This window comes from Stegostoma tigrinum, chromosome 25 (assembly GCF_030684315.1).
Source record: "Stegostoma tigrinum isolate sSteTig4 chromosome 25, sSteTig4.hap1, whole genome shotgun sequence".
Classification (NCBI taxonomy): Eukaryota; Metazoa; Chordata; class Chondrichthyes; order Orectolobiformes; family Stegostomatidae; genus Stegostoma; species Stegostoma tigrinum.
The window spans coordinates 37,431,783-37,457,430 of NC_081378.1; the positions used below are offsets into that span (position 1 = coordinate 37,431,783).

Sequence of the window (25,648 nt, forward strand, 5' to 3'; positions counted from 1 at the left end):
GGCTGGAGAAGACCCTGAGTCCTCCTTGGAGATTAGTTTGCAAAGTCTATTACCTTGCGACTGTGTGTCTCTGGGAGAGATGAAGAGAACCTATATTTGGTCAATGTGCAGAATCGTCTTCAAAAGGAAACATTTGTAAATTTGTCAGTTGAAGAAGAAACATGAAAGTGTCGTTAAGTGTGGTACATCACTGGGTTTGAGTTTCTATAAAAGAGATTGCTGGGAAAATGAGTTGCATTTTCCTTTTGTTGTTCAAAACAAAATCTTTCAAAATTGTCATAAATTTATATACAGTTTATTTTCCTGTTCTTTTGTTTTCTGTGTTAGTCTTCTTTGAATTTATTGACTGACTAACCACCAGGGAAACCAAACCGCAAAAATGAAACTTATGATGTATCAAACCATATTTCACTCCAGAGTCTGACTTGTGCAGTGTTACCATTAACTGGGAATATAACAATGTGAGAGGACTTATCTGAAAATGGAGCAGAATACTGAGACTTTTGAGGGATATTTGTGCCAAATAAACTGTGGATCTTGGGTGGAACCTTATTGAACCACCTGGAGCTTTTAGAAAAGTGCCTGGAGAAACTTAATTGGGAATGAGGCAGTATTCAGTTCTCTACAGGTGGGTTAAAGTTTTCAAATTACATTCTCAGAACCAGTCGGATAGGTTGGCTTGATGATCAGGAACCTCTACTGAATTCTTTAACATGCCATGGATACTCATTGACACCCTATTCTGCTAGAATCACATTTGTGGTTGCAATTGTGGTGAGTGAAAAGCAGGAAATATGTATGTCTCATGTCAATCTATATCCGAGATGTGTATCTGGCAAGGTAGACTTCTGCCTCCAAGCTCCAATGAGTTACAGATGCTTCAGATAACTTGCATCTTTCAAAGTCAAGTGCTTGTAGTGTAATGGGTGAAGTTTGACCAAGCCAGCTAGATCTTGAAAATTTTTAGTGTAATCTAGCCTGTTGTTGGTAAATGTTTACATTGTATGCTTACTGAGACTGTGCATAAATAGGGCTTTTTCTGATTAACTGGAAACCACAAGTGGGCTCAGCTTTTTACCAATTTATATCAATGACTTAAAGGAGGGGGGCAAAGGTATGCTAGTTAAATTTGCAGATGACACAATAGGTTGTAAAATGTGTTGTTGTAAAGAGCATAGGGAGTGTGCAGACAAATATTGATATGTTGAATGAGTGGGCAAAATCTGGCATATGGCTCATAATGTGGGAAAATGTGAAGTAGTTCACTTGGCAGAAAGAACAAGAAATCAGAGCAATTAGGAAACGGGCGATGATGGCAGGATTTTGACTTTGAGAGGGATCTAGGTGTTCTAGTTGTCTTATGAAAAAAGGCCGAATATATTAAGTCTCTTTCTACCTGAGTTTCACAGAATGAGAAGTGAACCGCATGAAGTGTACAAGATCCTGAATGGTCTTCACCTAGGAGTCCAGAATTAGGGACACTGTTTAAAAGTTAGGGGACACCCTTCCAGGGCAGAGATGAGGAGATTTTGTTTCTCTCAGAGAGATGCTGGGCTTCTCCAACAACCTGTCTAGTTGTTAACAACACTTCCCTATTCTTAAGCTCCAAACTCTGATCAAAAGATAATAGCAATATAAACTACTGTCGATAATCCAAGCCACCAACTGAGTGTGTATTTGTTCTTTTATTGCGTATTTGTTTGTTTGTATGTGTCCATGGGATTTCATAGAGGCGTAATTTTGTGTTTTATCATTTTTTTTCTTGGGGTTAGTAGATAATGAACTCATTCAATTTTAAACTCAAGGGAAACTTATGAGTGATTCCTTATTGTTTTTGGTGAAAGCAGTTAACTACAGTTTAATTGTGGAAGAATACAGCCTTGATATAGAACAGCCTTAAAAATAACAGAAATTTTTGTGCCCAGCCAGGGAGATTGAAAAGAAGGCATCTGATTCTGCCCTTCACATCTTGTAAGAAGAACACAGTCAAGTGAAAGCTTGAGTTCCTTTCTTCAAGAAGAGATGATTTGACTGCACCTGCACCTCTGCCTTTGATGGCCTTGTTCTCAATAAGAATATGATTCTTTCTCACTCTGTCCATTACAGCTCTTTGTCTCCACTCCAATATAGTTAAGATTGCAGACCTTAAGGAATATAGAGATCAGTTGTCTTGAATATATCAGACAAATTCCCAAAATTATTATCGGGCCCTGTTCTCTATTCCAGGATCATATTGGAATGCAAGTGTAATTGCCTGATTTTTTTCCTCTATTTCTAAATGTCTTGCTCAACCCCTTTTCCTTGCCATCTCTATTATCACTTCCAATAGCAAGTGAGGAGTTCTTTGTGACTGAGATTGCCCCTTACCTTTTGCCTCCATTCCACAAACCTACCAGTCAAACCTCTGCTAAAGTTTCTCTTTGCCATTACACTGCATGCACATTCTTCTCTAGTTTCTCTCTTAAACTTTCCTTGCCTCTCTCAGTCTGTCCGCAGCCTTTGAAATGGATGGCTGTATCATACTTCCAGCAACTCCCTGCTATTTTCCAATGGGATATGACTATATTCATTTGCTTTCATTCTTATCTCGGTAATCAGATCCAGGGTGTCTCTAACAGTGTCGTCTCTCCTGGATCGTGTACAATGTCCTCTCATGTCCCTCATGATTCTGTTCTTGATGCTTTCTGCTTCTTATTGACACGCAGCCCCTCAGTGACATTAACTGAAAACACTGTCAGTTTCAACACGTACACTGTCAGTAGGCTGCTTTCCCTCACTATCACTCCATTCAACTCCTCCAGCCTTGCTAAGCTTTCAGACTGCTTCGCTGATATCTAGCACTGAGTAAACAAAGATCTCTCCAATTCATCATTGAGAAGGCCTGAAGCCATTCGCCTAAGTTTTCTAATAGGATGATCATCTTCATGGAGGCCCGTAATGGACAGAGTGAGAAAGAGTTATGATTGTATTGGGAACAAGGGCATCAGAGGTGGAGGTGCAGCGGCTGAGCTTTGGCACCAGTAGGAAAGTTGAACCTTCTGGTGGGCAAATACCCAAAGCCTGGGACCCCCCAGAAAAGACCCCAACTCAGAGTTCTAGTGGAAACTTTGGATGGTTCTAACTTACTTAACTGAATAGTTAGCCAAATAAAATTAAAGGAATTAACACCTACTCTAACTAGCTGACTATAAAACTGATGCCCCCGACTAACCATTGCAATTCCCTTTATTACTACCTAACTCCATGTACAGCTGACACCCCCCTTCTAAATTTGAACACCATGCCCTCTCACCCAACCTGCACTCCTCCCTGAACTCCTATGAAGCTGACACCTTCTGCTCCACAACCATACCCCTGCGATACGCCAGCCCCCTTCAGATTTCATATAGACCACCCTGGCACAAACCCCTGAACCAATCCTAAACACTGCCCACGTTCTGACCTGAGTCATTTCACCAAAACCCCACAAGTGCCTACCAAATGGATGGGCAAAATCAGCCAATGACTCTCCCCCACCCCATCCCAAACACCTGGGCATCTCAACCCCCACTAGGCACTCATCTGCTCACCTGCCACTCTACCCCCAACCTATCCTGTATCTGAACTGCTTACACATTAGTCTAACGCCACCCACTTGTCACTCTCACCTCTTGTTTACTTTGCACACTTACTTTCAACCAATTGCTGTCAAAGTAGGACATTAAGGCTAAAGGGTTGGGGTGGTTTCAAAATGGATCTACCCAGCTGTTCCAGTCTGGATTCCTGGACTGGACTGCACTCTTCATCTTTGGAGGTGTTTTCCAGTTGAATCTTTAAGCCAGACATCTTCTCAGCCTAAGTGAGCATTATTCTGTCCTGGTTCTGACCCAGGTTGGAAAATTCAGACCATTAAACAAATTCCTGGCCCTAATCTGTAGCTACCAACTTCATTCCTCTTGTTTTGAGATTAAACCAGAATATGCACCCACTTTATATTAGATTTGACTTTGAGATTAGCTTCTAAAAAAAGTAGATTTTTAATGAAAAGTTTATTGATGGTAAAGCCACGCTTTCTAAGATATCAGTACTTCAATCCTGGCCTCTTTGCTTTATCTTACCGACAATGAATCCCGATGATTCCAGATGACAGATATTGTATGCTTCCTGTTGGAAATTCTTGTGTAAATGCCATATTTCTGGATAGCTATGATCTTATCATCATACGGCAGTTTTATACTAGAAAACAAATGAGTGGAGTCAATAATTTATAAAGAAGCCTCATATTTAATATTTGAAGACTTAATTTTTGAAGAATTTTGGATGTAGTGATTGTAATGAGGTCAGCAAGGTGGACCTCATAGAACATGAGTTAATATGGGGCTGATAATCCGGTCCAATCAGGAAGCCCTGGCTGCCAGATGCAAACAGGATCAGTGTTAAGTGCTATGCACATGGAAATAAAGGGCGACTTGGTGACAGGATACCAGGCTCTGTTGTTATTGCAGTGGAAAAATTAATTTCTTTCAAAGTTTGCAGAGATACCTGGATTTGTTTCTTTACAAGATTATTGAAAGTTCACTGTGGGCATCAGACTTTCTTTTAGGAAGCCCAGCTAGAAATCACATGACTTGCATAAACTGTTTGCTTTGCGGGAGACTCCTCCTATTGTTGTTTTGAACAATGTTTGGATGGGATGTCTTTAGTTGTAGAAAATGCCCGTGATGAAGGGATGCCCATAAGACTATAAGATATACCAGCAGGTTAGTTATTTAGCCCATCAAATCTGCTTTGCCCACAACTTAGATCATGACCTCAATTCCACTTCTCTGTCTTTTCCCCTTAACCCTTGATTCCCTCTTTGCTTAAAAATCTATTTGTCTCAGCTTTGAATATACTTAACAACCCAGCCAGCCTCTCCTGTTTCTGATATAAATAAAAAAAAATCATACTGCTGTAAGTTCAGGAAGAAGTTCACTTGTGCTCTTATATGTCCTGAGCAAACTATGCTTAACACTTCAAAGACAACTGCCCATGTTTGGTTAAAATTGTGATCAGAGATAATGGGAACTGCAGATGCTGGAGAATCCAAGATAACAAAGTGTGTAGCTGGATGAACACAGCAGGCCAAGCAGCATCTAAGGAGCACAAAAGCTGACGTTTTGGGCCTAGACCCTTCATCAGAGAGTGTCTAGGCCCGAAACGTCAGCTTTTGTGCTCCTGAGATGCTGCTTGGCCTGCTGTGTTCATCCAGCTACACACTTTGTTAGAGATAATGGGAACTGCAGATGCTGGAGATTCCAAGATAATAAAATGTGAGGCTGGATGAACACAGCAGGCCAAGCAGCATCTCAGGAGCACAAAAGCTGACGTTTCGGGCCTAGACGCTTCATCAGAGAGGGGGATGGGGGGAGGGAACTGGAATAAATAGGGAGAGAGGGGGAGGCGGACCGAAGATGGAGAGTAAAGAAGATAGGTGGAGAGAGTGTAGGTGGGGAGGTAGGGAGGGGATAGGTCAGTCCAGGGAAGACGGACAGGTCAAAGAGGTGGGATGAGGTTAGTAGGTAGCGGGGAGTGCGGCTTGGGGTGGGAGGAAGGGATGGGTGAGAGGAAGAACCGGTTAGGGAGGCAGAGACAGGTTGGACTGGTTTTGGGATGCAGTGGGTGGGGGGGAAGAGCTGGGCTGGTTGTGTGGTGCAGTGGGGGGAGGGGACGAACTGGGCTGGTTGAGGGATGCAGTAGGGGAAGGGGAGATTTTGAAACTGGTGAAGTCCACATTGATACCATATGGCTGCAGGGTTCCCAGGCGGAATATGAGTTGCTGTTCCTGCAACCTTCGGGTGGCATCATTGTGGCAGTGCAGGAGGCCCATGATGGACATGTCATCAAGAGAATGGGAGGGGGAGTGGAAATGGTTTGCGACTGGGAGGTGCAGTTGTTTTTTGCGAACTGAGCGGAGGTGTTCTGCAAAGCGGTCCCCAAGCCTCCGCTTGGTTTCCCCAATGTAGAGGAAGCCGCACCGGGTACAGTGGATGCAGTATACCACATTGGCAGATGTGCAGGTGAACCTCTGCTTGATGTGGAATGTCATCTTGGGGCCTGGGATGGGGGTGAGGGAGGAGGTGTGGGGACAAGCGTAGCATTTCCTGTGGTTGCAGGGGAAGGTGCCGTGTGTGGTGGGGTTGGAGGGCAGTGTGGAGCGAACAAGGGAGTCACGGAGAGAGTGGTCTCTCCGGAAAGCAGACAGGGGAGGGGATGGAAAAATGTCTTGGGTGGTGGGGTCGGATTGTAAATGGCGGAAGTGTCCTTGTTACATGTGCATGTTATTGCATGTGCATTTTGTGTTTCTTAGAAGGATAAATGCTTTTGCTTCCATTTACAAACTGTATAAACTAATTATTTTGTATTTATAGAAGAAACTGGGTTGATAAATATGTTCATTTAAAACATAAAATGCACAAGATATTTAATGGGCCATCTCAGCAACCAGAAAAGTTATATTTTGTTATGTAGTGACTCATGGAATAGCAGATCTATAACAACAGTGCCCTCAACTAGCCTCAGGCAAGACATTTCTTAGAAGCTAAAAGGAGAGTCTGATGTAGTTACAGAAGTCCATTGCAAACAGGGAAATACATGAAACTGGTAATTTGCTTCAAGTTTTGTTCTGTAGCTATCACTTCGTGCAACAAAGACTCTCCTAATATTTTGATAATTTCTTTGTGACTACATTTCAATGACGAGATAGGAAGTTTCAGGTTTTATTTGATACTCGACCTTCATGAAAGAATATTGAAGAATAGAAAAGTTTGGACAAATGTTTTAGAACTACATTCACAATAAATTTTACTTACGTAAAATCTTTGACTCTAACTGTTTCATTCTCTGTAATAACAGAGACACCTTCGATCAGCATGTGGATGTGTACCAGGTTGCCATTTGCACCCCTGCGAATCTGGATGTTAAAATCCTCTGCAGGACCTTTACACTGACGGCTCAGTATGAAGTTGCATTTGGATGTGAAATAAAAAAAGTCATCCTGGAAAGTTCTGAACGCTCCTCGGCCCCACGTATAACAACTCCCTTGAAACAAAGAAGGAAAGAATGTTGGGGTACTAATGCTACGGGGTAAGAATTCTTACATGAACAGGGTTGTGTCAGATGTACAAATATGTTAAAAGAATGAGCACTAACCAACACTGCTGTGTGGCGGAGTATCATCCACAGCCCTGGGAAGAATGGAATGCATTGAGCCATCCAAGCCTAATTTAAAAAGAGACATTTAAATTGAAAGTGCCAATTATTTTGGCAATGAATACATTGCTGTCTAAAGGGATTCCCTTGAAATCTCACTGTCCTGTATTTATATTTTCTTGTTACAATCAAACGTATTTCAGAGCCTTTGATGCACAGAAGCCGCAAATCTGTCTCTGCTGTTACTTCCACATTAAATAAGTGATCGTGGTTCAAGTAGAAATTGAAATCAACCAGAACAAGTGACTCTGTTGAAGATGTTCCTTAGAAATGTGAACATTTAAAGGAAGCAATTGCCGGAGAATTTCTGGCTCTTGTTTTAATCAGGTCTCTCAAATAACCTTAATGGGTGGAATCTTACAAGGGTCTGAGTGCTGTGGGTAAGGTGAGATCTGTGAGAGAATTTGATGAGAAATCCAATGAGGCACAACTCAAGGTCAGAAGCATCTCGCTGCATCTTATTGCGTTTACTGGGAGCTACGGTGAGTTTCCCAGCATCTCAGGGAATGGTCCATGGGCACTGGCCATATACACTCTATGCCTATGGACATTGCCGTTCGTCACTTGCTGACCTACAACTACCCTTGTGGGATGTCTTTGTTCCATTTATTGGACAGCACTGCACTTCGATCCTCCAATATAGGCAGCACTGGCAGCTATCGTTGTGATGCTGCTATAAAAGTCATTGTGTAGTAGAACATAGACCAGTACATCAATACAGGCCCTTTGGCCCACGATGTTGTGCCAACCTAATATTCTACTCTAAGATCAAACTACTCTGCATACCCTACATTTTACTTTCATCCGTGTGCCTATCCAAGCACCGCTTGAATGTCCTAATGTATCTGACTCCATGATCACCGCTGGCAGCGCATTCCACACATCCATTACTCCCTGTGCAAAGAACACACACCCAGCTCATGGACTGAACCAGTTACATCTTCAGGATCTTCATTTGCTTCATAGTGCTCACTTGCTCTGAGCCTACCTGGACAATTAGTCCATCTCTGCCTTGCCTTTTTGTGTTTCGTTCCTTTAGCCGTGGATACTAGGCTCCTTTTAATTCTGCCGTTTCTTGCCGTTTAGCACATTCTCAAAGCTTGGATGTTAGTCATTGTTATCAGCAGGCCTTACTCAAGAGAGAGAGCCTTTGCTTAGTGAGTCCTGTCAAGATTCTGGCTGTGATCAGTAAAACTGCTGATGTTTAAGTGGTTTGGATCATCCAGGATCCCTGGTTCTGATACTGGACTGAATTTAAGAATGTGAAGTGTAGAAGGTAGTGGGCAGGTGTTTCAGGACAAAGAATCTCCACATTTATTAATTACAAAAAAGTTGAATGTATTACAAGAGATAAACGGTAAATACAGAACAATGAAATTGACATTATCAATTATACAAAGACAGTACTTAAAACCTCTATTAAATTAAACACAGGTTAAATACTATTAGAAGCTAAACAGTAGTTTTAATCACAGACACTTTAATCAGATTTCCTAACCTTGGGGTGCCCTGCACTGTCACCAACCCACGTTCCCCTCCTTACTAGCTGGGTTGGATGGAGTCATTGGTTGGTTTGCCGAGCTGTCTGGTTTTTGCGCAAACGTTTCATTTTCTCTTCTAGATGACATCTTCGGTGCTGTCTTGTCTCTGTTGAAGCACTGTTGTTCTGCTCCGTTCTGAATTTATAAGGTCTGGTGTGTCATGCTGGGTAGTCCTGTTTCCGGTTTTGCTCCATAGTGGTATGTAGATGGGGGTCTATTTCAAGATGTTTGTTTATGGTATCAGTGGTTGAAAACCAGGCCTCCAGGAAATCTCGTACTTGTCTTTGTTTTCCTTCTCCTAGTACTATCACGTTGTCCTGTTAAACAGATATCCTTCTTTGTTGGAGTGAATAGAAACAAGGGGTAGTTGGCCATGCTGTTTTGCTATGAGCTGGTGTTCGTGTATCCTAGTGACAAGGTTCCTGCCCATCTATCCTATGTATTGCTTCTTGCAGTCGGCTCTGACTTCTGTCCTGCTGTTTGTGGATATGGAGTCTTTCGTCTTTGGGAGTATCTGGCAAAGTGTGGCTGTTGGTTTGTGTGCTATCATTGTTCCAACAGGTTGTAGGAGTGTTGTAGTGGTTCCAATACGTTTCTGTATAGGGTAGGGTGGCCAGTGTGTTGGGATATACAGTGTCTTCTTGGTGTTCTTTATTTGCCAGGCATTGGTGGATGAAGCTGTTAGGATAGCGATTGTTTGCAAAGACTATGTGTAGGAATTCCTATTCGTTTTTGCGTAGCTCCAGGCTGCCCGCATTTCCCGCAACACATCCCTCACCCCGCCCCCACCACAACCACCCTAAGAGGACCCCCCTCGTTCTCACACACCACCCCACCAACCTTTGGATACAACACATCATCCTCTGACACTTCCGCCATCTACAATCTGACCCCATCACCCAAGACATTTTTCCATCCCCACCCTTGTCTGCTTTCCGGAGAGACCACTCTCTCCGCGACTCCCTTGTCCGCTCCACACTCCCCTCCAACCCCACCACACCCGGCACCTTCCCCTGCAACCGCAGGAAATGCTACACTTGCCCCCACACCTCCTCCCTCACCCCCAACCCAGGCCCCAAGATGACTTTCCATATTAAGCAGATGTTCACCTGCACTTCTGCCAATGTGGTCTACTGCATCCGCTGTACCCAATATGGCCTCCTCTACATCGGGGAAACCAAGCGGAGAATTGGGGACCGTTTTGCAGAACACCTCCGCTCGGTTCGCAACAAACAACTGCACCTCCCAGACATGAACCATTTTAACTCTCCCTCCCATTCCTCAGATGACATGTCCATCATGGGCCTCCTGCAGTGCCGCAATGATGCCACCCGAAGGCTGCAGGAACAACTCATATTCCGCTTGGGAACCCTGCAGCCCAATGGTATCAATATGGACTTCACAAGCTTCAAAATCTCCCCTTCCCCCACTGCATCCCAAAACCAGCCCAGCTCGTCCCCTCCCCCCACTGCATCCCAAAACCAGCCCAGCCTTTCCCCGCCTCTCTAACCTGTTCTTTCTCTCATCTATTCCCTCCTCCCACTTCAAGCCGCACCTCCATTTCCTACCTACTACGTCATCCCGCCTCCTTGACCTGTCCGTCTTCCCTGGACTGACCTATCCCCTCCCCACCTCCCCACCTATACTCTCCTCTCCACCTATCTTCTTTACTCTCCATCTTCGGTCCGCCTCACCCTCTCTCCCTATTTATTCCAGTTCCCTCCCCCCATCCCCCGCTCTGATGAAGGGTCTCGGCACGAAACGTCAGCTTTTGTGCTCCTGAGATGCTGCTTGGCCTGCTGTGTTCATCCAGCTTCACATTTTATTATCTCGGATTCTCCAGCATCTGCAGTTCCCATTGTTTCTGTTGCAGAGAGTTATTGCTTGTTTAAACAGAGGCTAGACGCAGTTCTGTTTGTGGATGCTGGAGTGGTTACTGTTGTAATTCAGGATTTGGTCTGTGTGTGGTCTGGTAAAGAATTCCCCTTTGTTCGTTTGTTCTACATTACTTCTGAAAGTGAGAGTTGATTGTTGTTCTCCCCTTCCCTGGTGAACTTGATCCTGGTGACTCGGCTGTTACTAAGCTGGTGTGTTTCTTCTAATTTTGCTCGTTTAATGATCACAGAAGAATTGTCCACTGGGCGGCACGGTGGCTCAGTGCTTAGCACTGCTGTCTCACAGCGCCTGGTCTGAACCCAGCTTCAGGCAACTGCCTGTACTGAGTTTGTACATTCTCCCTGTGTCTGTGTGGGTTTCCGCCGGGTGCTCCGGTTTCCTCACACAGTCCAAAGGTGTGCAGGTTAGGTGGATTGGCCATGCTAAATTGCCGCTAGTGTTCAGGGATGTATAGATTTTTTAGGTTATAGATGGGATGCTCTGAGGGTAAGTGTGGACTTGTTGGACCAAAGGGCCTGTTTCTACGCTGTAGGGATTCTATGATGATGATGAGGTATCTGACCCATCGTTTAGGCCAGACCTGAGGGTGGGCTGTTCAAGTCTCTGAATAACTGTTTCCACTGTAAGACCTGAGATAGGTAAACCCATGGATTTCCCATTAATTTGTTTTTATATCTGGCCGTTGAAGAGAAAGTGCGTGGTAAGGCATATGGCTGGTAATTTCAGCATATTGATCTTGCTGATGACTTCATCACTGAAGCGCTGAAGATATCACCTAGAAGGGGGATGAAACGTTTCCACAAAAACCAGTCAGCTCAGCGAACCAACCAACAACCTGAGCTACAGGTCTTTTCTAAAACATTTTGCTCGGTTGGCTACTTTGGGGATAAATGCATTTTGAATTACAGCTGACTGTTCCCACTTGCCGTAGCCAGTGCTTTGCTGAAGACTTTGAAAAGTGTGGGCCTTCAGTCTGGGTAAGGACCTGTTGTGGATGTACTGGCTGTGTACTTTGGTTTTCTTACTTTTTGGTGGGTTTTGTGAGCAGGTTTTCTCCTCAGGATGTGCCTCAGGCCTTGTGCTGTTGATCGGGTTGGTGGTTGTTTAGCCTGCAGGCTTTGGTTGGTCACCAGTGGTTAGAGATGGCTGCAGGAGATGTTCTTGGTTTGGTAGCTCTCTGGAGTCCTTCTCCTGTTGTTTGCCTTGGGGAATAGCTTGTGAAGTGGATTGCTCTTCTTTCTTCTCTCTCCTCTTTGTCTATTTTTTTTACAGGTGAGATCAAGGCCTGCAAAAGGCCTGCAATTATACTAAATTGCAGGTTTCTTGGTGCCAAAATCTGTGCTTTCCAATTGTTTTACTGTTGACCGTTTTGAAGTAAATTGCCTTCCTGATAGTTTAGAGTAGGTACAAATGTATTTCGATTAGTTGGAATGTACGGTAATTCTTCTAATGAGTATAAATTGAAATTGGATGTCTTTGCATCTGTAAAGGCTCCACCATGTCTGGCACAATGGCTCAGTGATTAGCACTGCTGCCTCACAGCGCCAGGGACCTGGGCTCAATTCCACCCTCGGGCGACTGTCCGTGTGGAGTTTGCACATTCTCCCCATTTCTGCGTGGGTTTCCTCCAGGTACTCCAGTTTCCTCCCACAGCCCAAGGATTTGTGGGCTAGGTGGATTGGCCACGTTAAATTGCCCATGGTGTTCAGGTATGTGTAGATTAGGTGGGTTATAGGGAGATGGGCCTGGGTAGAATGCTCTGTGGGTCAGTGTGGACTTGTGGGGCCGACGGGCCTGTTTCCACACTGTAGGGATTCCATGATTTCATTTCAATGTACCCTATGAAGAGGCGGGCATAGCTTGGACGCACGTAGGTGCCTATAGCCACCCCTTTAGTTTGTTGGAAGTGAGAGGAGTGAAAGGAAAACTTGTCAAAGGTATGGATAAGATCCATTAGGCAGATGAGGGTGCTAGTGGAGGGGGACGGGTTGGGCCTGTGGGATAGGTAGAAATGGAGACCTTTTAGGCTGTCTGTGGGGTGGCGGATACAGGTGTATGGGAAATGGATGCCCATGGTGAAGATGAGGTGCTGGGGGCCGGGGAACTGAAAGTCTTGGAGGAGGTAGAGGACATAGGTAGTGTCCCAAATGTAGGTGAGCTGTTCCTGACCTGTGGTGGGGGCGGGGGGGAAGATGGAGTCTAAGGTAAGCAGAGATGATTTCAATGGGCCGGGAGAAGGCAGGATTGACTGGGGCAGTTAGATTTGTGGGTTTTGGAAAGGACATAGAAGTGGGCGGCACAGGGTTAGGGAGTGATGAGGTTGGAGGCGGTAGGTGGGAGGTCTCTTGAGGCAATGAGATTATTGATGCTCTGGGAGATGATGGCTTGGTGATTGGGGTGGGGCCATAATCACGGGGGGTGGTAGGAAAAGGTATCAGAGAGTTGGCACCTGCCCTCCGCCATGTTGAGGTTAGTACACCAAAGCACCACTGCGCACCCCACCCCCACTTATCAGTGGGTTTGACAGTGAAGTTAGGGTTGGAGCAGAGGGCTGCACGTTCTGTTGGGGAGAAGATGGAGTGAATGAGGGGTGAAAAGATTGAGGTGATTGACGTTGCAACAGCAATTGGAGATGAAGAGGTCAAGGGAGGGTAGGAGGCCTTGGTGGAAGTTGGGTTCAGTAGCAGAGGTCAAGTCAGCCTGCAACATTGGAGAGAGGTTTGTGGCACCTATGCTAAGGGGGTGGAGAAAGTCTTTGTCCTTCTTCCCTCACTGCCAAGACTCCATCCAGATGGTTCAGACTGCACTCACTAAGGGTGGCGTGGTGGTAGTGTAAAGACCTCCTGGTCCTGGAGAAAGAGGACATCTCGTGGATGTGCCAGCTGAAGGACATCCAGGATGCTGCCTGTAAAGCAAGGTGCCAACGTCCCCCAGTCTGCCATGTCTGGGGCAATTGGAGAGGGCAGCTCTGGCCTGATAGTGCTTGTCTGGGTGTACAATAGCTTTTTAAGAATGGTGGAGGGGACAAGCCATATTGTTTCCTTTGGCAGATACGTGGTGAATATCAGTTGTTCTGGGAACTGTCTGTGGTAAATTGGGAATAGAATTGTACGTGAATGATACTACAGGGCAGGGTAGGTAGCTAAAGGGGTGAGTTGAGTAAGAGACAGCGTAAGGCCTCTGGTGAAAAACCCGGCAGAAAATGCACTCAACCAAAACAAAAAATTGAGACCAATATTTCTGTTGTGGTTCAGTCTTATGTTATTCCATGGCAAAAAAAAGAGTGCACATGGGATGCCTTCAAAATTAAATGATCTGCAGAAGGCAGTGTTGAATTCTTTCGTTCAATACTTTGTATAATATTGTTTAGATCTGTGATTCCAAAATCTGAGCTACTGAGTTTTTTTTTCTTGTTTCCATTCAAACTGGGTATTTTTAATGTATAATTTGGTGCACCCCTTCTCCATTTCAACTTTTCCTCTTCGTAACTTTACAGCAAAATGGTGTAGAGTTCACAAGCAAAATCCCAAGGCCACTCATAGAACTCCAGTTGTGGCTCAAGCAGAGATCAGCAATTGGCAGAGATCAACCAATCAGCATAGATAAGGAAGAAACATGCCTACAGATTCACGAGGGGAATCATAGGTTTAATATTTGCAGTTCAACCTCTTTGTAAACAAACACAGCTTAATATGCCAAGTATAATAGATGGTCAGATTCATTGTCAAGTTGACTGTCACGTAGAAGTGCAATGAAAACAAAAATCTCTGATATACCAAAGCGTGAAGCTAGATGAACACAGCAGGCCAAGCAGCATCTTACAAGCACAAAAGCTGATGTTTCGGGCCAAGACCCTTTATCAGAGAGGGGGCTGGGGGAGAGGGCTCTAAAATAAATAGGGAGAGAGGCAGAGGTGGATCGAAGATGGATAGAAGAGAAGTGGAAAGGAGACAGACAAGTTAAAGGGGCGGGGATGGAGCCTGTAGAGATGAGTGTAGGTGGGGAGGTACGGAGGGGACAGGCCAGTCTGGGGAAGACGGACAGGTCAAGGGGGCGGGATGAGGTTAGTAGGTAGGGAATGGAGGTGTGGCTTGAGGTGGGAGGAAGGTATAGGTGAGAGGAAGACAAGGTTAGGGAGGGGGCAACAAGCTGGGCTGATTTTGGGATGCAGTTGGGGGAGGGGAGATTTTGAAGCTTGTGAAATCCGCATTGATACCATTGGGCTGCAGGGTTCCCAAGTGGAATATGAGTTGCTGTTCCTGCAGCCTTCGGGTGGCATCGTTGTGGCACTGCAGGAGGCCCATGATGGACATGTCATCTGAGGAATGGGAGGGGGAGTTAAAATGGTTTGCGACAGGGAGGTGCAGTTGTTTACTGAGAACCGAGCGGAGGTGTTCTGCAAAGCGGTCCCCAAGCCTCTGCTTGGTTTCCCCGATGTAGAGGAGGCCATATCGGGTACAGCAGATGCAGTATACCACATTGGCAGATGTGCAGGTGAACATCTGCTTGAGGTGGAAAGTCATCTTGGGGCCTGGGGTGGGGGTGAGGGAGGAGGTGTGGGGGCAAGTGTAGCACTTCCTGCAGTTGCAGGGGAAGGTGCCGGGTGTGGTGGGGTTGCAGGGGAGTGTGGAGCAGACAAGGGAGTCACGGAGAGAGTGGTCCCTCCGGACAGCAGACAAGGGTGGGTATGGAAAAATGTCTTGGGTGGTGGATTGTAGATGGCGGAAGTGTCGGAGGATGATGTGTTGTATCCGGAGGTTAGTGGGATGGTATGTGAGGATGAGGGGGATTCTCTTTTGGTGGTTATTGAGGGGACAGGGTGTGAGGGCTGAGTTGCGGGAAATGCAGGAGACACGCTCGAGAGTGTTCTCGACCACTGTGGGGGCATGTTGCAGTCCTTGAAAAACGAGGACATCTGGGATGTATGGGAGTGGAATGCCTCATCCTGGGAGCAGATGCAGCAGGGTGAAGGAATTGTGAATACGGGATGGAATTTTTGCAGGAGGTGGGTGGGATGAGGTGTATTCTAGCTAGCTGTGGGAGTCAGTGGGCTTGAAATGGATATCAGTTTCTGGTGGTTGCCTGCATTGGAGACTGAGAGATCTAGGAAGGCGAGGGATGTGTTGGAGATGGTTCAGGCGAACTTCAGGTTGGGGTGTAAGATGTTGGTGAAGTGGATGAACTGTTCAAGCTCCTCATGGGAACACGAGGTGGCGCTGATACAGTCATCAATGTAACGGAGGAAGAGGTGGGGTTTAGGGCCAGTGTAGGTGTGGAAGAGGGATTGTTCCACGTAACCTACAAAGAGACAGGCATAGCTTGGGCCCATGCGAGTACCCATGGCCACCCCCTTTGTCTGTAGGAAGTGGGAGGAATCAAAAGAGAAGTTGTTGACAGTATGGATGAGTTCGGTCAGGCGGATGAGGGTGTCGGTGGAGGGGGGCCCTTGTCGGGCCTGCGGGACAGGAAGAAGCGGAGGGCTTTTAGGCCATCTGCAAAATCTCTGATATTCAGTTTGAGCTCCGGCAGGGCCACTCAGCTCCTGACCTCAATACAGCCTTCGTTCAAACATGGGCAAAAGATCTGAATTCCAGAGGTGAGGTGAGAATGCCCTTGGCATAAAGGCTGCATTCAACCAAGTGTGGCATAAGGAGCCGTAGCAAATCTGGTATCAATGGGAACCCTGTTAGTCATCTCAGCTCTTGGACATCACTGCAGGAATTCCTCAGGGCAAAGTCCGTTTGAATCACTTTCAACTGCTTTGTGAATAACCTTCCCTCCATGCTAAGGTCTGAAGTGAGGATGATGGCTGATTATTTAACAGTGTATTGCACCACTCATGTCTCCTCAGATACTTTAACAACCATTGTCCTTATCAACTAAGACCTGGACAATATGCAGGCTTGAGGAAATTAAGTGACTAGTTACATTTGCATCACATATTTGACAGTCAGTGAACATCTCCAATAAGAGACAGACCAAGAGATAACACGATGTGAAGCTGGATGAACACAGCAGGCCAAGCCTAACACTATCCAGAAGAAAATGGCTTGCTTGCTTGACATTCTATTTACCACCTCCACATTTTCTCCCTCTACCATTATAAATAGTGGCAGCAGCATTTGTCACTTATAGAATGCCTTGCAGCAACTCACTGAGGCTTCTTTGGAACAATTTCCAAATCACAGCCTCTGCTATCTAAAAGGACAGGGCAGTACATCCATGGGAAGACCTCTATCTGTAAGTTTTCCCCAAGCCACTCGGCATCCTGATTTGGAACTATTTTGCTATTCTTCACTGTAGCTGAGTCAAAGTCCTGAACTGAACTCCATTGTCATGCTATGGGTGCACTTACACCCCAAAGACTACAACGTTTCAAGCAAGCAGTTCACCACCACCTTTTCAGGGGCAATTCGAGATGGTCAATAAATCCAGTGATGTTCACATCCCATTAACAAATAGAAATCAGTCTAAATATTATATTTTCACAAGAAAAACCAATGATAACCTTCAGGAAAGATAGAACTATTTGTCTGGTGGTAAATAATGTCTCTTAATACAATCCTTTGATTCTAATCTTATTGCCATGTTCCGAAGAATTGAAATTGAATAGCATGAATCTTTATATCTTTTTAGTCAGCCAAGGAATTGTAACCCTGCAGAGTTTATTTGCTAGATTACACTGGCTGTTAACTTTTTTTTAATCTCCTTGAATGAGACCTAATGATTAAGTGTTCCATTCCCGTAAGTGGCTCACATTCAAATATTTCCAGAATACCGGGTGACACTATTAATATTTCAGAAGCCAGTGCATAACACCAATGTCACAGTGCTCCAGTAAATATTATGCCTGCCTTATCTACATTGTAACATGAGCCTGTCTCCAGCTCAGGCTAATAGATATAGATCAGTGCATTAAACTTTGTTCACTGTTCACTAATGTATGAGAAATATTTTTCAGTGTATTAATGTAATGACTTTGAGAAACAAATGGTCCAAGTTTGGACTGATTCATTTTGGAGTTTTGATGCAAGTTCAGAATTAAACAATCTAAATTTGGATTTCTTCCAAAGAAAATCTGGTGACATGTAGTGCAAATGCAATATGGAAATCACAGCAAGTTACTCAACTTTAAAAATAAACTTGAATCCTACACTAACATCGTAGTGCATCAGCATCCGAGAATTGTTTTGTTCTTACATAGAAAATGGTTGTCACAGGCAACGCTAATATCTGTTGTCTAATAGCCCTCGACAAAGTGATTATGAGCTACTTTCTTGAACCATTGTGATGTAAGATAACGCAAATAATCATTTTGCACAGGCACTATGAATTTCTGACATTGATGGAGAATATTTGCCATTGACCACAAGAACCCACTGATCATCAGTCACCCTTAAAATGCTTCATTTGCCATGCATACCGTCTCTTTTGCAGATATGCAATACTTCAGCTTCGTGCAGGCGGGAGGTAATTTACAGGGAAGATCAATTAATGTTGAGATTTAAGTTGTAAAATGCATACATATTTTTATTGATGTTTGAATTTTGAACTAGGGGTACACATATTCTGTGTATATTAACGGGTTTACAGATTAACTTGCAAGTATTTCTGTAACAATGGTGATTTCTTTTAAAATACGCCAATATGAACTTCCGGGAGAATAATGGGGATTCGTTTACATTAGGAGAATTAACAAGTGAACAAAGTAAACAGTATAGTGTATTAGGCTATCAGAGCTAAGATTCCCGAGCTTTTTTTTTGAGGAAGGTTTGCTGGACCCGAAATGTTACCTCTGCTTTCTCCTCCACAGATGCTGCCAGACCTGCTGAGCTCTTCCAGCAACTTTGTTTTTGTTACATTGTATTGTTTTATTTCTTAGCTGTGTTGATGAGATTGCTGTTACAGGGTGTTGGAGATCCCATGCTGATGATGCCAGATTGATATTGACATCAGGATAGCTAAAAACCATGACACAACGATTGCTAGAAATTCCTTTGAAGTTAGAAGTGAGCGTTGAGTTAGCACTTTGTCACTGCCCACAAAATCCAGGTCACTCAGAGCTACTGCAAGTTACTGACCCTTGTTTTAAATCTCCTCCTGCTAATAACAAGCATTTATTATATTTTAAGTGTCTTGCATCCAGAGGTGTATCTGCCAATGCTGTTTATTAAATTGATGGCATAATGTCAGGGTTAACCTATAATATGCAATTGTGATCTTAAATGGACATTTTTATCTCTCTTGTTCACAGTTCTTCAATTCCTTGAAATTTGAGAAAATACTTCAAGCTGAGGTCAGGAATGCTTTGCGCAGTTGCTGTTTCTCACAAATGGTTAACACACAGAATAGCACATGTATTAAGTTTAATTGTGGTAATGTGACTTTTCCCAATAAAACAAAATAATGAAAATGATATGTGTCCATACACTAATGGGCATAAATTTGAGTTTATGTTCAATGTCAGAGCCTGATCAAAACTTTACTAGCAACTTAAAGCTACTATTTTAAAAATAACTTTGCAGCCTTTTGCTGAAATTGACACTGAATGATTTTTCAGGGTTCAGTCCAGAATTGAAGTTGGGGACAACCAGATGGTGAAACCCACCTCTGGCAGCTGCCTTGCTGACCTTTCCAGATGAATCAATGCCAACTGTTTGGAAGGTCTGGTAGAAGGTCTGATGTATTGTAACGGAAAATTTTGGATGATCAGCCATTGACAGTATTTTAAGAAATTAGCTAAGAGAAATTGCAGAAGAATGTGAGCTAAGGAGAGCTACCAAGCTGCTGCTAGGCTTTGCAAAACACGTTGCTTGAGCAAGATGAGGAAGTAAATTGCTAAGGACTGCAAAAGCCAACTGCAACAGGAGCAAGATAGAGAAGTGGATGGTTGAGATTATTAAGAATCCCGTATGTGGCATCGAATAGTTAAGATTTCTGAAGAATTCCGTATAAGGTATTGAATTGCACCAGTTTGTTAATTGTGTAAGTCTTGATGTAACCTGTCGAGTACCAGCAAAAGTATAAAACCTGGCGAAGTTAAGCGTGGGGCACGCCTTGCTCTTACTTAAGTAGTGGGAGGAACGCGTCCTCTGTGCAGAGTCTGAAGTAAAGAACTTGCTCTTATCCATGACAGCCTGACTCTGAGTCTTTAGTGTTAATGCTAATTCTATCGCGAAATTTTTAATTACCACGACAACTTGGCGACCCAGATGGGACCCTGTGCTTGAGGGGAACAGAGAATTCCTGGGAGGCGTTAGCGCTGACGTCTCAAACGCCTATATTGGCAGTTGGCATGAGAGGACCAGGGAATTGCTGTGTCAACTCAACACCGGGATCGAGAACTAAATTGTGGTGAGAAAAGGGATTGAGGGAAAAATCGCAGCAAGTCTGACTGGCATCCTCACAGTGATTGTTTGTTGGTTTGGGGAAACCAACGGTTGGCTACGGTGGTGTTTCATTGATTTAGGAAAATTGTTGTCCCCCAACCTTGATCGTTTGTTGGTTTAGGAAAACCAACTAGACAGACTTAGACTTGTGTCTGTCCACAGGTTGGACCTATTAAGGTACCCAAGGGGCAGGTATTCATTTGTTGGTTTAGGAAAACCAACCACTGAGTGGACGCACTCAGATGAGGGAACCTCCGGAGGTGAAAGCAAGTCAAATCGCTGTGAGTTTGTGAATCAGTCGCTGTGATTGTATGAGAAAAGTTAAAAGGTCGGTCATGGGTAACAGCAACCGAAAGGAACGAAAGGGTTTGGTAGCTACGGACAGTCCTAATATCCAATATATGATTACTAATTATGGACAGGGATCTGTGACCCAAATTGGAATGTGGATAATAGAATGTGGCTTCCCTGAAGGAGGAAGTTTTAGTGTCAGACAACTTAAATTGCTAAAAACAAGGCTGGAACAGAAAGAGCAGGAAGACAGGAACAAAAAGGAACGCAAACAATTAGTCGAGTGGGCAGCGTATAACATGTGGAAGGCTGAGGCAGAAATAAGGGATAGGCGATCACAACCTAGAGCTAGGGATACTACAAGAAGATCTTATATTTTACAGTGCGTTAAGTCTTTTCCAGGCTCCTCCATCGCTCAGGATGATCACGACCTTGATGGCTGCCCTCCGCAACATCCTACAGCTCCTCTGCCTTGTCAGTTGGTGGCAGAAGCTTTGCCTCCATCCTACCGTGCTGCTATTACAAATGCAACAGCCACAGGCACCTCCCCATCTGCCCCAACAGACAATGAAGAACTGTGACCTAAGAAGAGCTAACTCCCCAGTGTCTCGCCGCACTAGAAGCAACACTGCCTGGCTCAGGAACCAACCACCAGATGAAGAGGGATCTGAAGAAGAGGCACCTGTTATCACAGCTCCAATGGTGGAGGTGGCATGTCCGGACGGACAACCGATGCATGTTCACTGACCGTGGACAACGAAGGACATTGAGTGTGTGTATGAGCAACTTCCTGATCCTAGAGAACTAGGAGGACAAAAGTTTACAGATGAAGTACATAACTTCTGTTATGAGTTTCGTCCTACCTCTCAGGAGATGTGGCAGCTCTTGGGAAGAAAGTTGGGAGCAGATATCTCTAAAATTAAGTACAGATGGCCAGAAGGTAACGTGCATGCCCTACGAATCCAGCAAGACCACGATGACAACAGATGCTATGATGCTTTCATTGCTGGAGTGACTGAAGCTTGTAGAGCAGCTTTTCCAGTAAGAATGGGCATGACCAAGATTGTAATGTGAAAACAACGAGACTGAGAGACCGTGTCCCAATATCTTACTCGTCTTACAGAAGTCCACAATGCTTGTAGCGGACTCACCCCATCAGCCGATTTGAATGCTGCAGAGATAACCCCGTACAAAGCACATCTGAGAAATAACTTCATGAATGGACTAAACGAGGAAATCGCACAGAAGGTAAAGGATACATGTATTACCTGGGATACAGGAAAGCTTAGTCTTTTCGAACAACACGCCATCTATGCTGAAAAGTTGCTGACAAAAGAAAGAGGAAAGCGGGCTAAGAAGATGGAGGACCAGAGCCATAGAGCACAGTTAGCCATGCTACAAATGGTCACTCCGTCTGCTGAAGGGCAACCGGCAAGAAGAGGGAGAGGGAGAGGCCGAGTACGTGGAAGAGGGGGTTACGGAAGGGGCCGAGGCCTTCCATCAAGAATGGATGGATGTTTCCTTTGTGGGAGCAAGGATCATTGGGTAAGAGAGTGCCCCGAGTTTGAAAGAAGGAAGATAAAAGAAAACGATAGAGAAGGTGACTGAATGGAGGAGGCTGGGGACAACGGAGGTATGCCTGAGAGGAAGGGTGAGTCCGGAACTTTGATGCTTTGCAATGAAGAAATGCCTAAGCTATGTACTAACATAAATGTGTCAACTGCAAATCAGTTTGTGTGCAAAATAAACCCGCGAGGAGCGTATGCTAAATATAGCGATGAACCATATAAGCAAATGCCTATATATACACTGAATGTGGAAGGGGAGGAGCTTGTGTTTCTGGTAGACTTAGGTGCAGGGAGCTCTGTGATTCAGGCAGGCCAGTTAAATATACCAACAAAGATGAGTGAGTGATACCTGAGTTCTATAGGGGCATCAGGAGTCACGGTACAGGAGAGATTCACCTTGCCTCTGAGGTGCGAAACCCCTCAAGGGGAAAGATTCAATTTCGCATTTTTGCTCTCAAATTATTGTCCAATCAATCTTATGTCACGAGACTTAATTGGAAAACTGCGATTAAATCTTAGCACTCCCAAGGGATTGAAAGTAATCGATCAAGAACAAACTGAATTTCAGGGAGTCAAATGTGACGCTAGGCCCCTGATGTATGTATACGAATGGAAGTTAACTCTGAAATCTGTAAATTCAGTTAACCAAGCACTCATGGAAAAGACACATGAATGTGCCAGCCCTACCAACAGTGTTTATGACTGAGGATGATTTGCACTGTACAGCATACATTCATGTGGGAGGACCAGATGTCCAGTACGAGAGCGAGTGGTCTAGGGAATTCCAAAAATCAGACGTGTTGTTGCTACGGAAAATATATTGGAGCAAGCATAGATGCGCTGTAAGCGTCGACTTGTCTAGAGTAAAGTCAGGATCAAGAGGACCACATCTCTTCACCATTGAGGGGTCCTATCCACATGTGTCCTTAGCAAAGGGAAATAATGACCAATGGAGGGACCTGGGACCATGGATACTCAGAAATCTCAAGGCTAAGGATTGGAAATTACTCCCAAACTCAACTGTACGGTTCAGTGTAAGCCTACAAGCTTACAGGACTAGTTTAAATTGGCTGTCACAGACTGAAAGAACAGTAACAATAGTCCCCGCGAACAATGTGGGACAGGGAGAAGTGCATTGGTGTCTTGCACAAATTAACCTTGATGATTCATGGTTGCAAACACTTCCAGAGGATCTTTGGGCAAAGGGAAGACATGGTATAGGATTGATACGTAACTGCGAGCCAATAAGAATTGTGCCAAAATCTGATTATAGGCCATGCAAACCACAGTATCCACTGAGAGCTGAAGCAATTCAAGGAATCACTCCTGTATTCAATTCTTTATTCAAAGCAGGAGTTATGGTGCCCTGTGAGGATTCACCAGTACGAACACCTTTTTACCCAGTAAAGAAAGCAAGGCTCCCAGGGGAACCTGAGGAGTGGAGATTTGTACAAGATTTGCAAGCAGTTAATGATGCTGTTGTACCCAGAGCTCCTAATGTTCCACACCCATATATCATATTAGCACAAATTCTGCCGGGAAGCCGACGGTTTTCTGTTGTTGATTTAGCTAATGCGTTTTTCAGCATCCCTGTACATCCTGATAGTCAGTATTGGTTCGCCTTCTCATTCCAGGGAAAGGCTTACACATTTACAAGATTATGTCAAGGGTATTGTAAATCACCCACCATTTATAATGAACCCTTAAAGAAAAGCTTAGAACCACTGGCCCTATCTCCAGGAACAGCCCTCCTACAGTATGTAGATGACTGTCTTATTGCAGCTCCAGCTAAAGAACAGTGTGAAAAAGACACGTTGTCCTTATTATGTCACCTGGCTAAGGAGGGACATAAGGTGAGTCTCTCTAGATTACAATTTGTGCAAAAACAGGTCAAGTTCCTGGGACATTTGATATCAGAACAAGGCAAAACCTTAGAACAGAATAGAGTAAGGGCAATCCAGGAAATTCCCAAACCTAAAACTAAGAAACAATTAATGTCATTCTTGGGGATGTGCTCATATTGCAGAACCTTTATTCCTAATTATGCTGTCCTCGAAGCCCCCTTAAGTGATATAGCACATGGGAAGAATTTGCAGGCGCACAGTTTGCTCAGTTGGACCCCAGCAGCGGAGAAGGCATTTGATGACGTGAAGTTAGCCCTGCAGTCCACACCGACCTTGGGACTTCCAGGCCCAAACAAGCCATTTACTTGATGAGAAACAAGGGTGTATGACATCTGTACTACTGCAGGAACATGGAAAGAAACTGAGGCCAGTGGCCTACTTCTCCGCTAAACTAGACCCTGTAGCTGCGGGATTACCTATTTGTTTAAGGGCAATTGCGGCTGCCGAAAAGGCAGTAACAGCCTCTAGAGACATTGTAGGGTACAGTGAGTTGACATTGTTGGTACCACATGCAGTCTCACTGCTTCTCTTGGAACAAAAAACAGCGCATATGTCAGCAGCCAGGTGGCTAAGATACAACACAGTACTATTGGAAATGCTGAGCATTACAGTTAAAAGGTGTACGGTACTCAATCCTGCCACCCTCCTCCCCACGGAGCATGATGGCGAACCGCATAACTGTGTCGCTGTTACCAACGAAGTCTGTAGTCCACGACTGGACCTACAAGATACCCCATTACAAAACCCTGAGCTAGAGCTGTTTGTGGATGGCTCTGCGTTCAGAAATCAAGAAACCGGCCAGAACTGTGTGGGATAGGCTATAGTTACATCACACGATATATTAAAGACTGAGCCTCTCCCTCGGCCCCTATCCGCACAAGTTGCAGAACTGGTCGCTCTTACTGAAGCATGCAAGCTGGCGGAAGGCAGATCAGTTACTGTCTATACAGACAGCCGATATGCTTTTGGGGTCACTCATGATTTTGGAACCCTATGGAAGCATAAGGGCTTCCTGACGTCGGTGGGAAAACCAATCACCCATCATAACTTGATTTCTGATCTTTTGGAGGCAATCCTTTTACCCACAACCATTGCTGTTTGCAAATGTGATGCGCATACAGGGAAAACTGATCCAGTCGCACAAGGTAATGCAAAAGTAGACGCGGCCGCAAAGGCGGCAGCCCTGAGACCTGTAGACGACAGCGTAAGTCTGCAAATGTTGATGACCCCTGTTCCGACAGCTGATTTGCAGGACCTCCAGAGACAGGCTACATCAGACGAAAAGAAAGGGTGGTTAAGAGCGGGAGCCAAATTAAAAGAAGGAGTGTGGTATGGACCCAATGACAAGCCATGTTTACCAAGGGCATTGTTCCCTCACTATGCTAAGTTGACACACGGAAAAGACCATGTGCCAAAAGGGGGAATGTTAAAGAGCATTTCCACACACTGGTATACTAAGGGCTTCACTAATTACTCCCAAAAATTTTGTGACTGGTGCATCATTTGCGCCACCAATAATGTGGGAAAGGGGATAAAAATGACATCGGGTGCTCATCCTGCACCGCAAGAACCATTTGAACATATCCAGATGGATTTTATTGAATTATCCCCAAGTGAAGGAAAAAAATATTGTTTAGTGATTGTAGACATGTTCTCTAAGTGGGTGGAGGCTTTTCCGAAGGCTAAACAAGATGCCAGCGCAGTAACAAAGGCTCTATTAACTGAAATAATCCTACGTTGGGGCATTCCAAGGAAAATTAGCAGCGATAATGGCACACCATTTGTGAACCATGCCCTCAGGCAGATAGGAGAATACCTGGGAATAGATT

General features: G+C 44.7%; 1 protein-coding gene across 4 annotated transcripts in view; it reads right to left on the bottom strand.

Moving 5' to 3' along the window:
* The window catches only part of LOC125463160 (mucin-2-like), a 110,217-nt gene that overhangs the window by 79,662 nt on the left and 4,907 nt on the right, over positions 1 to 25,648 (bottom strand). For 2 of the 4 annotated variants that reach the window (XM_059654650.1, XM_059654648.1), the window contains exons 2-4: positions 7,171 to 7,239; positions 6,831 to 7,059; positions 4,098 to 4,215 (exon numbers count right to left, since the gene is read on the bottom strand). The exons of 1 other annotated variant lie outside the window; for it this stretch is intronic. In XM_059654650.1, the coding sequence (XP_059510633.1) occupies positions 4,098 to 4,215; positions 6,831 to 7,059; positions 7,171 to 7,239 (416 nt within the window). The remainder of the gene's footprint in view (positions 1 to 4,097; positions 4,216 to 6,830; positions 7,060 to 7,170; positions 7,240 to 25,648) is intronic. One more of the 4 variants, XM_059654649.1, reaches the window with a different exon arrangement.